The sequence below is a fragment of the Apis mellifera genome, linkage group LG6 (assembly GCF_003254395.2).
Source record: "Apis mellifera strain DH4 linkage group LG6, Amel_HAv3.1, whole genome shotgun sequence".
NCBI lineage: Eukaryota > Metazoa > Arthropoda > Insecta > Hymenoptera > Apidae > Apis > Apis mellifera.
This window is the reverse complement of record NC_037643.1, coordinates 16343787-16358120: the sequence shown is the minus strand read 5'-3', so window position 1 is coordinate 16358120 and position 14334 is coordinate 16343787. Positions and strand designations below refer to the sequence as shown.

Below are 14334 nucleotides of genomic sequence, written 5' to 3'. Positions count from 1 at the left end.
AGTTTTCAAAATAGATTAATCAAAGAAACAGTTTGTGTGTGTATATGTATATATATATATATATATATATATATATATATATACATATTGTGTTGAGAACATTTTAAAAATATTGAAATAATATTTGTAGTACTTAATATATATAAATACATAAAATGTACTTAAATTTTACTTAATGAAATGAATTGCAAATATGAAAATTTAAAATTTTATATATAAAGTTTTTACAAAATTATGTTTTATCATTCTCATCAATTTGATAATTTGCAATCTGTTATTACTTAATAATTAATATTAAAATTATTATTTTATGATATATTATATTTTTAATTATTTTTTTATGTATATATAATACAGATAATAAAGTTAGATAATTTAATTTATCATTATAAATAGAGGAATTTTTAAAAATGATGATCAAAGTGTATATAAATCATTAGAAAGTGAAATGCTAATATGAATATTTCATTTCAAATTGAATATAAAAAGTAAAAAAAAAAAAATAATTGAGTGGCCTTATATTTACATTTTATACATTCCAAATATTTTTTATAATACAAATATACAAAACTGAGAATACTCCTATTGCAATGTATTCAGAAACACGTCTACTTTTATATGTATTCTGTTTAAAGAATGTTGAAGTTTTTGAATTTTAATTCCAGTTTTATAAATGTTATTTGTTATCTAATTAAATACTAGATATTAAAATATATATTTTACAAGTTATAAAATCCTTTAATATTACAGAATATATTTATAGACATGTAAAATGTACTTTCTTTATATATTTATCATTGTTTCATACATAAATATAAAAAATGGATTGTGATAAATTGTATATGGCATTCCATTTATATAGTATTTTTGTAGTGCAAAAAAAATATATAATGCTTCATATAAAATACTTTATAATATTTAATTAAAAAGAATACATTTTTAAATAGTCTTAAATATTATATCTATCATTAATGTGCATATATTAATTACATTTTTTCAATTAAATTGACAAAGATATATACATCATAATAGAAAAATATTTCACTATATAACATAATTATATAAATTGATTTATATATATAAAAAATTATGAAAATATATAATATATATAAATATTTTAGTTATTAAATTAAAGAAGTTTATTTTTGCAATATTTTTTTCATGTATAATTTTATTTGATTTATTTTTATATTACTTGATTTGATTTTATATTAATTACTACATAAACGAGAAAAAAATATGTGAAATATATTTTATAGAAATTTCATTTATGAAAACAAGAACTTTTTTGTAAGAGAAAACAGATATATACACAAATAATATTTTGTCAATTATGCAGTAAATAATGTAGTGATATACATGTATGTATTTATAAATTGTATATATATATGTTCTGACAATCTATATATAATATTTTATACTTAAATATACATATTAGTATAAATTACTTGTTATCTTCATTTCATTATTCTTTATATTTTAAATAATAGTTTACTTCAAAATTCATATCACATTCATATTATATTCATATATTATAGATTTTATAGATTATGTTATTTTAGTAGAAACAAAAAATTATGATAAATGTAATATAATTCTTTCTAATGATTATTTATAAAATAAAATATCTATTATGAATTTTATGCATGAATTTTATGTTGATCACTGTTTATATTATTTTAGGTTTTGTTTTTTAGTAGTTACTATAGTATGTAAATAAAAATACACAATCAAATAAATAATGCAATTTATTTTATAAATTGTATTTTTAAAAGAAGAATTTTATATAGATTTCATCAATTATGTTAATAGTAGTAATTAATATATAAACTGATACTGAATAAAGAAAAAGAAAGTAAATATGTCTTATGTAGAACATGGACCCCGAATTTTTTTAACTAGTAAACATAACTCTGGAACACCTTTGATATATGGTGATTATGTTTTACCGAAGAAACGTTTAGAAGGTCGATTAAAATTACATGATTCTTGTTCGGATATTAGAGCTTGGAGTCCGAATTCTTTAGAAAATTCACGTTATTTTCGTGAACTCAATGAACATGATTCATCAGTATGTACTTAAGTGAATAATAAAATTTAAAATGAAAATTTCCAATTATTTTTTTTTTTTGTAGATAGGAAAAATAATACCATTTAATGTAGTCATTGATAATATTATTCAACTCAATTCAGAAACTCAAAATAAACTTCAAGCAGTTAAAAGAGAACTTAAAAAATATAAGAGTCTTAGACTTACTCCTGAACAAGAAGAAGAATTAAGAAATTTAGTAAACATATTTTATGTTATACTATTATATAATACAAATATATTATATATAATACAAAATTATGCAATAATCTCTTATTACTTTATTTTTTAGGATTATATTTCAAAAGTAAAAACTTCATCACAGAAAAACAATTATACAACAGGATTGTTAAAGGATGCATTTTTTAATATGAGTAAATCAGGTCCTGTAATTCATTCAAATTCATATTTATCAATTCATATACCTTGTGAGAGAAATTTACAGAATAAACAGAATGCATCAACTATAACAAACCATAATCAATTATATTCTTTAACAGCATTTGATTCATCTTTGAAAAATTATAATTTAATATCATCATGTAGATCTATTTTGAAATCATTTCCTATTTCAGGTAAAACAATATACATAAAAGTATTTATAAAATTTTTAATTTTCTTCATTTTATTTCAATTTGCAGAATACAGTGAAAAGACATCATCCTGGATAGAATATGTTGATGTAGCTTTACAAGTAATTAGATTATATCAATCAAATTTTTCATATTATTATTGATATTATTTTAATAAATTTAATATCTATTTATAGGTAGAAAAAGAAACACGTGATGTAGAAGTACAAATCAATGATCAAATTGATAAATATTTAAATAAAACTATAACAGTATCTGTATGGATCTAATTGCCAATTTCATTGTACTCTTTATTATTACAGTAATATATATATATAAATATTATATTATTTAGACAATGTCACAAACATCATTCACATCCAAATCTAGTGACGAGGATAACAGTGTAGTAGATCTAGACAAAAGTAGTACACAAACAAATAATCATGAGGAACAAAGTTTTGAATGTGATGCATCCTGTAGTGATAGTTCACAAGATATTGAAAGTCCATCAGAGTCTGATACTGAAATAGGGACGGAATCTGATTTTGATCGGCATAATAGTATTCACAAAGGAATTATCATTCAAAAAGATTCTGAAATCATTGTCTTGAAAAATGAACTTTGTGTATGATATATAAGTTTATAATTATGATGTACAAGTTTATAATTATATAATATTATATTTATATAATATTATATATTTATATTTTTATTTTCTTCAGGTAAGAGATGCTGAATTAGAAGAATTACGTGATATGAATAAACATTTGGAGATTTTATTAAAAGAAAAGGAAAGTTTTATACATACTCAACAAGAGAACCTTAAAGCAAGTATATAATATAATCTTACAGATTAATTTTAAAGTATGTTAATAAAAATTTACAAGTCAATTAATATAAAAATATTTAAGTCAATTAATATTTAATAATTATTATACAGATATTACACGAAAAATTGTTCAAATTAGATCATGAGCGTAATTATGAAATAGAAGATTTGAAACAAAAAGTAATATAATTTTTATTATATTATTATTTTGTTATTATTTTATTTTATAAATATTATCTTTTTTTTAGCTCCATGGTTATAAATGCTTAATGGAACAACTCAAACAAGATTTAAATGACAAATGTGAAAGTTGTTATTTATATTCTCAGGAAATTGAAAAGCTTCAATTGTGTATTAAAGAAACAATAACATTACGATTAGAAAAAGAGTCACTTTTAGTTAGTTATTATTTATATTTAAAATTAAAATTTTCAAAAAAAATATTTTTTTTAAATATTTATTTTTTCTATATCATAGAAAAAAGTACAAGACATGGAAGAATTAGCAAAAAATTATAATGAATCTTTAGAACAATTAAAAAATGTATTAAAAGAAAGAGATGAACTTAAGAAACAAAATTATGAGCAGCATTGTCTATTAACAGATCAAGAAGAAAAATTAAATCAATTATTAAAAGTGATTAAAGAACTATCTATTAAATATAATGAACAAGTATATTATTTTTATTATATGTATTAAATATTTTATTAATTTATAATTATTATATTTTATATTTTTATGTTTTTTAATTCTAATTATTAGATGGAGACAAACGATACATTGGAAATTTTAAAAACTGAAATTCAAAATAAGGATATTAAGATTTCTCAATATCAAGAACAATTAGTTTCAATGAAGCAAGATATTAGTGATTTCTTCAATAATATAAAATACATTTTAAATAATTTAGAAGAGCTTAATGATGTTTGTGAAGAAGTTTGTAGTTGTACAAAATGTAACTTGGACATCGGTGAAGAAGCAAATAATATATTATACAATATAAACATTATTATGACAAGATTTCAAAGTTACAAAATAGAAAGACAGAATTATTTACAACAAATAGGAGATTTAGAACACTATATAAGAAATAATAAACAGGAAAATTATCCTAATCAAAATTTAAAAAATATAATTTGTGAAGAATTTTTTGATGACTCTAAAGAGGATTCAAAAAATATAAGTAATATTCTTTAAAATTTATATATGTATTATATATTGTGTTGAAAATCAGTATTATCAAACTCATATATTTTAGTTAAGGACAACATAGTTTTATTTGATGTAAGACAAAATGAAAACAATTCAAGTGAATTAGAATTAGACACTATTTCACCTAATAATTCATTTAATAATACAAATTTATTAAATGAAACAATAAATAATTTCGATTCTCATGAATTCCAAAAGGTAATATTTTTCATTTGTTTAATATTTTTCTTAAAATAAATAATATATCTTTTAATAGGAATATCATAATTATATGATTAAATTGAGTAGAAATGATAATATAGATAAAATAGAAAAAGAGATCATTAAATATTTTACGCATTTTATTATAAAATTGCGTTCTCTTACTCAAAAATTACAAATATATGTAGAAATTGAACGTCCTGTAATGATTAAACAAACTTATTATTTTTATGAGATACTTAAAGATACACAATCAGCTATTAATAGGTCTCAAGGTAATTTAAGTTGCTGGTATTGTATTATTTTGTATTTTTACAAAATTATTATTAATATATATTAATATATCAATTTTTTTTTTTTTAGATATAATCTCAAAGAAGCAAGTAATTTCTGATTTGTATAATCAACATAAAGAAGAACAAATAAAGTATAATTCTTACATTAAAGAGCTTCCTAGTGATTTATTACATATACAAAATAAGATAAATGAATTTATTGAAGAGATTTTATATCAGTTATTAAATGAAATTTTATATACGGAAAAAAAAAATATATGTGATGAAAAAATTAATCGAGCAATTGAAACATATTTAAAATCGTGTATTAATAAAATAAGTACAATTCTTCAAGGTAATTATATTAAATAATTATATTACATTATAGTTATTTAAATATAAATATATAAGTATATAAAATAAAATATATAAGAATATAAAATAAAATATATAAGTATACAATATAAATAAGTAAAATATATATATATTATATATATAAATATATATATATTAAATATATATATTAAATATATTAACCATAATATATTTTATTTATTTTTAAAAATATTTAAAAATGATAAATTTAATTATAAATAAATATTAAATATATTTATAATAATTAATGTCAAAAAATAATTTATTAAGGTGCTGGAGATCGACATATACAAATAATTGAAAGAATAGGAGAACAACAAAAAGAATTAAGAAGGAAAGATGTAGAAATAGCTCAATTAAAAAAAGAAATGGCTCAACAAAGAGGAGAAGGTGATTGCTTAAAAGAAGAAAAATTTGAAAATAATATTAAAGAAGAGTTATCAAAAATGACTATAGATCTTAATAAAAAAGATGATCTTATATTGAAATTAGAAGGGCAACTTGAAATATTTAAAAATGAATTGTCCATATATGATAAAGATTGTAATACATTAAAAAAAGAAAACAAAAATCTAGAAAATATAAAAAATAGATTATCAAAAGAATGTCAACAAAGCAAGAAACAATTAATAATGAAAAACAAACAAATTAAAAATTTATCACAGAAAGTTCATGAATTCCTTGAAACCAAAAATTTAAATACAGTTTTGGAAAATAAAATTAAAGAAATAGAAAAAAAGTAATATTTATTTTATTTTATAAAAGTATTTAATTAAAAACATTTTTTTCATTATTAAATTTTTATTTAATTTTATTTAATTATAATATTTTATTTAATTCTTGATATATTTGTAGATTGATTGATTTACAATTTGAAAATAATGAATTAAAAAAAAATAATATTCAAAATAATATGATTATTTCTACAAAGGATAAAACTATAATTAGTTTGAAAAGTAATATTGATAAAACTGATAATATTTTATCACAAAAAGTTGCTGAATATGAAAATGCAATGGAAGGAAAGCATTGTGAAATTTTGAAGTTGGAAAATGAAAATAAGTTATTAAATGAAAAAGTAAAAGATATGGAACATAAACTTATAGAAATGAATCTAACAATTATATCCTTAACTGAACAAAATGATAAAATTAATATTATATATACAATGCAAGAGAATCTAACGAAATTGGATAAAAATGAAAAGAAATTAAAAATTGAACTCAATAACTTAAGAAGTCAACTTATAAGTGATCAAAATAATAATAAAAAACTTGACATTAGCTTAGATGCATTTCTACGTGAAAATGAAATCTTGAAAAAAGATGTGGAATATTGGAAAAATGAAATCTCTGAATTATCGATTAGATTACGCAACGAAATGATAGAAGAAAATTTAAAAAACAAATTATATGCTCTTTCTAATAAAATATATGAAAGATTATTAAATCTTAAAAAGCTACCTAACTTAGAAGAATCATCAAATATTAAAAATTTGCAAGATAAATATATAGTTAGTAAAATATATTTTTATATGTCTTTTATTTATTATTAATTAATTATATACTTGTTTTATTTTTAGATTCAGCAAGATCGAAAAATAGAACTAACTATAGATAATACAAATGAAGATTTCAAACAAAAATATAATGATCAAAAACGAGAAATAAAAGAAAATGAAATAGAAGAAATTGATATACAATTATTAAATAATGTAAATATAAAAGACGAATTACTTAAAAATAATTATATAACATTTGAACGATTCGATTCTTTGCAAGATAATAATGTAAATACAAAATATAAGGAAAAAAATATTACAAATGAATATAATGTAAACCAAAATAAAATAGAGAATAAAGATTTTGAAATAAAACATCCTAAAGAAGTCATAAAACATTTAGTACAAGAAAATGATGATCTTCGTACTATTCTTAAAGTAATTTTTTTTAATATAACAATAAGATATACTATTTTTATTAATTAATTAATTAACTAAATTAATTCATTAATTAACTAAATTAATTATTTAACTATATATTTATTTATATATTTTACATATTATATATATTTTATAATACTTTTATTTTAATATTTGTATAATTTTTATATAGTCTCAGATGGAAGAATATCAAGATAAATTAATATTAATGAAGAAAAATTATGATAGTAGTTTAAATGCTCTTTGTGAAAGACATAAAGCAAATATTGAAATTTTACAAAAACAATTTGAAGATGATATAAAAAATGAAAAAGTGTTTGACTCAGAAAATTGGTTATTAGTATGTGTAATTGATTATTAATAGTGATCGCATTTTTATATAATAATAACATTTAATTAATAATTAAATATTTTTAGTCATTGAATATGAAAGAATTAAGTGAATTACATGAACGAATAAATATAATTATTAACAATACCACTAATATAATACACATGGAAAATGTAAATCAATGTTTGTCTGATAATGTTCAAGAGCAATTTTATACAAAATTAAATGAACCTGAAAAGAAATTTCAAATTTTATCAATGAATGAAGAAGGTAATAAAAATAATATTTAAAAAATAATATAATTCTATTTTAAATTTATACAAAATACTAACATAATTATTTCATTTTAAAGAATCAATGTATAATAAAATGATGTCATCAATTGTAAAGGAGAAAACTTCACATTTACAAAATCAATGGCAATTTAAATCTTTCAATGATACTCAAAAGTATCCAACTTTACAAACACAAGATTATAAATTCAATTTAGAACACAATTTTGGGTAACTTATTAAAAAAAATATTAAATTTGCATAAAATATTATTAAATTATATTATTACAGATACTTTAATGGTGAAGAAAAATCTCTAGAATTAGAAAATAAATATGAGAAAGAAAAACAAATGGAAAAAGATAGCACTGTATATTTAATTTTGTAAATTTTTATTTTAATTATATTTATTTTATTCTAATATATATTTTTATTTTTATAGTTTGATAAACAAAGATGGAGTTTTATTAATCAATGTAGTGCTTACCATAAATTGAGCAATATACATGAATATATTAAAACAACAGATTAATAATATTAAAGTTTTCAAGATAAATTTTGTTAATATATTTTAAAAAATTTGTTCTTTTGACAATAAAATTTTTTGAAATAAAATTTGTCAAAAATACAATATATTTTTATAAGATATTTATTCTGAATCTTAATGTTATAACAATTTTGATACTGTAATTTTGTTCTCATATAAATTATACTATTATAGTTTTAAAAAGATTTAATATCAAATGAGAATGCTTGTAATAAATTTTAATAAAAAATACAAAATTAATTATGACGTATTTGTCATTTATAGTAAGACTGGATTTATTTACAAATGATTTTAAAAACATAGAATCTTTTGTAACATGTATTTTTTAAATTAAATTAAATTATATCTAAAGAAGATTTTAAAATTTATTAAAAATTTGAAAAAATTTAACAAACCTGTAAAAATAAAAAAAAATATTTAAAATATCACATATATATATATATATATATATACACACATACATATATATATATATATATATATATATATATATATATATTTCTTTTTAATTTTTAAAATTTTTTTAATCTTAATACTATGAAATATTTATTTTAGTTTTATCATTATTATCATTTATATTTAATATAACAAGCTATTTTGAATCTGTAGCATAAATATTAAAAAAATTGTATTGTTATTTACTGTTTATATACAACTGTGTATTTTTCTTTTTTATACATGTGTTACCCAGATTTTGGATTAATGCGTAATAAATTAACAATTTTATCACAGTTTGTTACAAACTCAAAGGCACTATTATATGTCAAAATTTCATTTTTCAATTCTTTCAACTTTGTTATGCCATTTTTATGAGTTTTTAAATTTCTTTTTCTATATCTAACTGCTGTAATCATTTTATCTAAAGTATAATGCAACCATAAAATATTTGTATAAGGTTCAAATGTTTGCCAATTGTTTCTGAAATAATTTTTAAATAATTATATAATAATTATATTATTCCAATACGTAAAAATTATATTTAAATACTTACTTAACTTTATCTCTCATCAATCGATATATTTCAAATTGATATTCACCCTGAGCTGAAAAAAGCGTAGGATCTGATGCAAGATCATTAAATACACTACATCCTTGATATTTTATTCTTGATAAAGTGAAATCTATAATAGACACCTAAACACAGAAATTTAATATTTTTATTTATATAATTAGAAAAAAATGGAATAATTAAAAAAAATACATTTTTGTTTACCTTTACACCTTTACTAATCAATTCGATATTTTTTTGTCCAATTTTAAAATGTACATAAGTTTCATTTGTCGGAGATATTAATATATTTCCCCAATGCAAGTCTCTATGTTCAAATTCAACAGCTTTTTCTGCAACAGCTAATGCTAATGCAGCCTATTAAAAATTGTTATTAAAATGAAAATAATTATATTTTAAAAAATATTAATATAAGTATAATATTATAATATAGATTTTAAATATTAATATTAATATAATATTAATATAAAACTTTTATAATAATATTAAGAAATAACCTGTAGAAATAAAATATGAGCTTCCTCTGCAGTATTAAACACAAATGCTTCTAGATCTTGACCACCATGTCCAAGTTCAAGAACAATGTATAACTGATCATCATTAAACATTGATGGACAATCATTATCCGAATGTTTTTCTTCGTCATAGATATTCCACAATTCTATAAGTCTTTCTGGATATTTCCCTTTTATACATTTAATATTTTTTACTTCTACAAATCCATCAGTATTGTATCTTGCATTGAATCTCAAATTATGTAATTCCCTAAAATTTATCAATATATTAATGTTATAATTAATATTTGTTAACATTTATCATAAATAATAAAGTTATAATTACATTGCAATTACAATTTCTGATAATATTTCATGAAATTTTTTTTGTGGTTCTCCATTAACATAATCATTACCTTCTATAGGAATAATTTTTATAACAGATTTTTTATTTTCTTGTTCATAAAGAAAAACTTCTCCATATACACCTTCTCCAATTTTTCGACAGTATTCTAAGTATCTAAATATATAAATAAATTATTATATGATTATATATATATTAATTTAACAATTTTACTACATATACTCGCGCGCGCGCGCACGTACATACACGCATGCACGCATGCACACAAAAAATATATATATATATATATATATATATATACTTACAAATCTGAAAAATATGTTGAAAATGATATATAATCCTTTTGTGAACATCTTTGTAAAATAACTTCTCTAGCTGTTAAAACTACATGTTCTTTAATAATTTGACCATCAATATCATCATGTTGAAAGTTGCATGTAGAAGATTTTCGAGGATCTATACATAAATATATATAAATAATATACAATATAAAATAAAATTATTATTTGATATTACTTACTGTTATTTAATAATGTAAATCTCTGACTTTTAACAGGAACAATGCCATAAACTTCAAGAAATGGTGCATCTTCAATAGATTTTACTGTTTTATGAATTGGAATAACACGAACTGATATTCTTCTTGAAACACGTCCAAAATTGGTAGAATCACAAGTCCTACTTTTTTTATTAACCAATTCATGTTCAGATTTATTAATTATTTCATTAGTTACTTGTAATTCTTTATCACTATCATTTTTTTTTATACAACTTTGTATAATTCCTATGTATAAAAAATCCAATTAATTACAATATTATAATCTAAATAAATATTTGTTCATGTTTCTTCACTTTAAAAACCTACCCATTTACAACATATTTACAAAGTAATATATATTTTATTTTTTTTTTTAATAAAAATGCATATTTGGAATAAAAATTTATTTTAAAATAACATTCTTAAAAAATAAAATATATATGTAAGAAGTAGAATATGAAATAAACCATGTATATTATATCATAAAAAAGCATAAAATATTAATGTTTCAGGTTAATAAAATATTTTGTTTTGTGAAATATAAAAATGACATTCAAATGTTTATATATTGATTATATGTATGATTATATATATATATATATTGTGTATTAATCTTTATATATGAAAATAAATTTAATATAAAGTATAATTTTTAATTAAATAAAATAAATTGAGCATTTTTAATTATATTAAAATTTATAATTACCTTGTATTTGCATATTCAAAATATCCTGAACACTATCTCTCCATCTTTTACCTTTTCCAATAGATAATTTTTCCAAATTAAATTCAGTTTGTATATTATTTAAAATTGATAAAGATCTTGCCCAAGATTTGCCTGGTTTTAAATATATAGGTTTCTTTATTTCTATACATTCATTATCATAAGATTCCTTTATTATATTTTCTATAGTTGATAATTTTTTTTGTGATATTTGTCTATCCTTAATTTCTTTTCTTGAATTCATAGATTTTTCTTTTACTTTAATACTATTATTACAATCTTCTGCAATTAATTCAAGATCCCATTTAGAATATTTTTTTCTTCTTGTAATTCTAAAGGGATCTTGCAATTGTTTCAAAACTACATGACATGATGATGTATTATTTCCATCTATAGAAGAATATTTTTTATTTGATATATTGTTTTCATTTAATAAAGTTTGTTCAATTAGTATACTATTATTTTTGTCTTCAATTTCCTTAGTTTTTAATTTAAATTCTACATCATCAGATGATGAATTTAAAGTTACTGGGATTGAAGTTGTAGGTAACTCTTCCCATATTTTATCACTGAAAATTATTTCTTTATCAATATTTAAAATTGATTTTTCATTTAATTTTACAAAATTAGAATGTATTTCATTATTTAATTTTATATTTTTCTCATTTATCTCATTATCATTATCATATACTAAATTATTAGATGTTTTTATTATATTATTTTCTTCAGGAAAATCATGTAATATATTCTGAATACTTTCATTACTATCAAATAAAGAACGTGAGTTATTTTCATCAATAGAAAATTTTAAATAATATTCATCCATTTTTATATTTGAAATTTTATATTCTTGTGTTATTAATTTATTTGACTCATCTTGTTTAGTTTGATTTTTTGAAATATTTTGTTCTGAATCTATTTTTGTTAAGGATTCTTTTTTTTGCTCATGTTCATTAGTAGTATAGTTAAATATAGTTAATAAATTAATATTTTTTTTATCTACATTTTCTAATTGATTTAAATTGCACTCATTGAAATTAGATAATAATTTAGATTTATCTTCAAATATACATTTTTCATCTATATTTTTGTACATATCATTAGTTATTAATTTGGACTCTGATGAAACTTCATTATTTTCATTAATTAAACTATTATTTGCAAGCATTATAGAATCTTTATTTTTTTTTAAATGTTTAATAGAAATTGGTGATAAAGGTATCAAATGAACAAATGGCCTAATAGGTTTACCATTAGGTGTACTACTGAATATACCTTTATATTTTTTCTCAATATTGAATGGCTTTGCATACGAATCTACTTTTAATTGTTCTTTTTTCATAGAGCAACATGTCATATTTTCATTATTAGACTTAAAATTATCAATACTGGTATTAATAATCGAATATTGATCTAATGATTTATCATTTTTCTTGACTAAATTATTCTCTATTACATTTAACTTATTATTCCATTGTGTTACAATAGATCTATCCAAATTAACAAAACATGGTTTTATTTCTATATTATTAGATTTTATTCTTGACATATTATTACCATCCTTTCTTTTTTTTTTTACAAAATATTTTTTATTAGAAGTTTTTCTTTTATCTTGATTGCATTTTTTATTTTCAGGAGTTTTACTTTCATTAAAATTAAAATTTAAACAATCAACATTTAAATGTTTAGATAATATTTTATTATTTCTTGTTTTACGCAATTCATATTTTTTTTGAGATTCATCTTTACATACCTATTAAATTATTTCAATATTTTTAATTTATATAATAATACATATGATAATAAATAATAAATTCAATATTATTTTATAAGTAGTAAATAAATACTTACTTTAAATTTTCTACTATTTTGTGATATAGATGTTTTTTTTTTTATTATTGTTTTCTTTACAATTCGCATTTTTGGCTTTCTATGCATTATCTTTTGATTAGAAATTAATTTTGTATCAAAATTGCATATCTCAAGTAACGAAGATTTATGATTATTTATTTCAGATTTATCATTATCTGTGCTAGTTACTAATATCGTATCATTATATGTTTTAGATGCTGGTGGTGGAAGTTTTCTATATAATGATATTTTATTAATATATTCTATTAAGTATTTTAATAAAATAATTATAAAATTTTTTACCTGGTATTTTTAAGAAGTCTATCAAATGTAGTTTCAAAAGGATCATCATACATAGAATCAGTACTTTCTTCGTTTAAATTTTTATTCAGCAAAGCATTATTTTTATTATTAGCATCATTTGAATTATTTATTTTTGGTGTTAAAATTACTACTTCTCTGAATTTTTTCCTTTCATAAGTACGAATAGGTTTATTAAATCGACGATTCATTTTAATCTTTTCTTTATGATCTTATAACTTCTCAATATAAATCCTTCTTCTTTAATTCGTTAAACGAAAATAAAAATTTTATATGTCAATAATACAGAAAATATAAAAATATTATATTATTTATAATGTAATATTACGTATTTTTAAAATTTAATTTTTTAAAGTTAAACTAAATAAAACAATACAATGAAATC

General features: G+C 19.0%; 3 protein-coding genes across 3 annotated transcripts; 2 read left to right on the top strand and 1 right to left on the bottom strand.

The window, feature by feature from the left end:
• Positions 1–1537: 1537 nt before the first annotated feature.
• On the top strand, positions 1538–4744 carry LOC113218873 (putative leucine-rich repeat-containing protein DDB_G0290503). The gene is made up of 11 exons (XM_026441428.1): positions 1538–2071; positions 2136–2288; positions 2382–2664; positions 2731–2783; positions 2859–2939; positions 3017–3289; positions 3387–3491; positions 3605–3673; positions 3742–3891; positions 3971–4165; positions 4256–4744. The coding sequence occupies exons 1-11, from the start codon at positions 1862–1864 to the stop codon at positions 4688–4690; spliced, it is 2007 nt and encodes a 668-aa protein (XP_026297213.1). The 5' UTR covers positions 1538–1861; the 3' UTR covers positions 4691–4744.
• On the top strand, positions 4721–8677 carry LOC107964633 (major antigen-like; the record flags this gene model as incomplete). The annotated part of the gene is made up of 11 exons (XM_026441410.1): positions 4721–4903; positions 4962–5181; positions 5270–5536; positions 5827–6295; positions 6412–7069; positions 7139–7495; positions 7671–7838; positions 7916–8099; positions 8182–8332; positions 8393–8471; positions 8544–8677. Coding segments are annotated over 11 exons (2826 nt in total), but the record flags the coding sequence as incomplete, so codon positions are not given.
• Positions 8678–9243: 566 nt separating this feature from the next.
• Positions 9244–14259, bottom strand: LOC552287 (uncharacterized protein PFB0145c). Its single transcript, XM_026441260.1, has 10 exons — positions 13932–14259; positions 13629–13863; positions 11760–13530; positions 11036–11299; positions 10821–10971; positions 10498–10671; positions 10155–10422; positions 9862–10014; positions 9640–9782; positions 9244–9566 (listed from the first exon to the last, which is right to left on the bottom strand). Exons 1-10 carry the CDS (start codon positions 14138–14140, stop codon positions 9332–9334), a joined length of 3603 nt encoding a protein of 1200 aa, XP_026297045.1. The 5' UTR covers positions 14141–14259; the 3' UTR covers positions 9244–9331.
• Positions 14260–14334: the final 75 nt, after the last annotated feature.

Bases quoted from the DNA above. Each gene is read 5' to 3' on its own strand.
- LOC113218873 (XM_026441428.1), top strand. From the start codon at position 1,862: ATGTCTTATGTAGAACATGGACCCCGAATTTTTTTAACTAGTAAACAT. The intron at 2,665-2,730 runs GTAAAACAATAT...TTCAATTTGCAG, and splicing joins GAAATCATTTCCTATTTCAG to AATACAGTGAAAAGACATCA. The intron at 4,166-4,255 runs GTATATTATTTT...TCTAATTATTAG, and splicing joins CTATTAAATATAATGAACAA to ATGGAGACAAACGATACATT.
- LOC552287 (XM_026441260.1), bottom strand. From the start codon at position 14,140: ATGAATCGTCGATTTAATAAACCTATTCGTACTTATGAAAGGAAAAAA. The intron at 13,864-13,931 runs GTAAAAAATTTT...ATCATTATATAG, and splicing joins AGACTTCTTAAAAATACCAG to AAAACTTCCACCACCAGCAT. The intron at 10,672-10,820 runs GTAAGTATATAT...TTATATATTTAG, and splicing joins TCAACATATTTTTCAGATTT to ATACTTAGAATACTGTCGAA.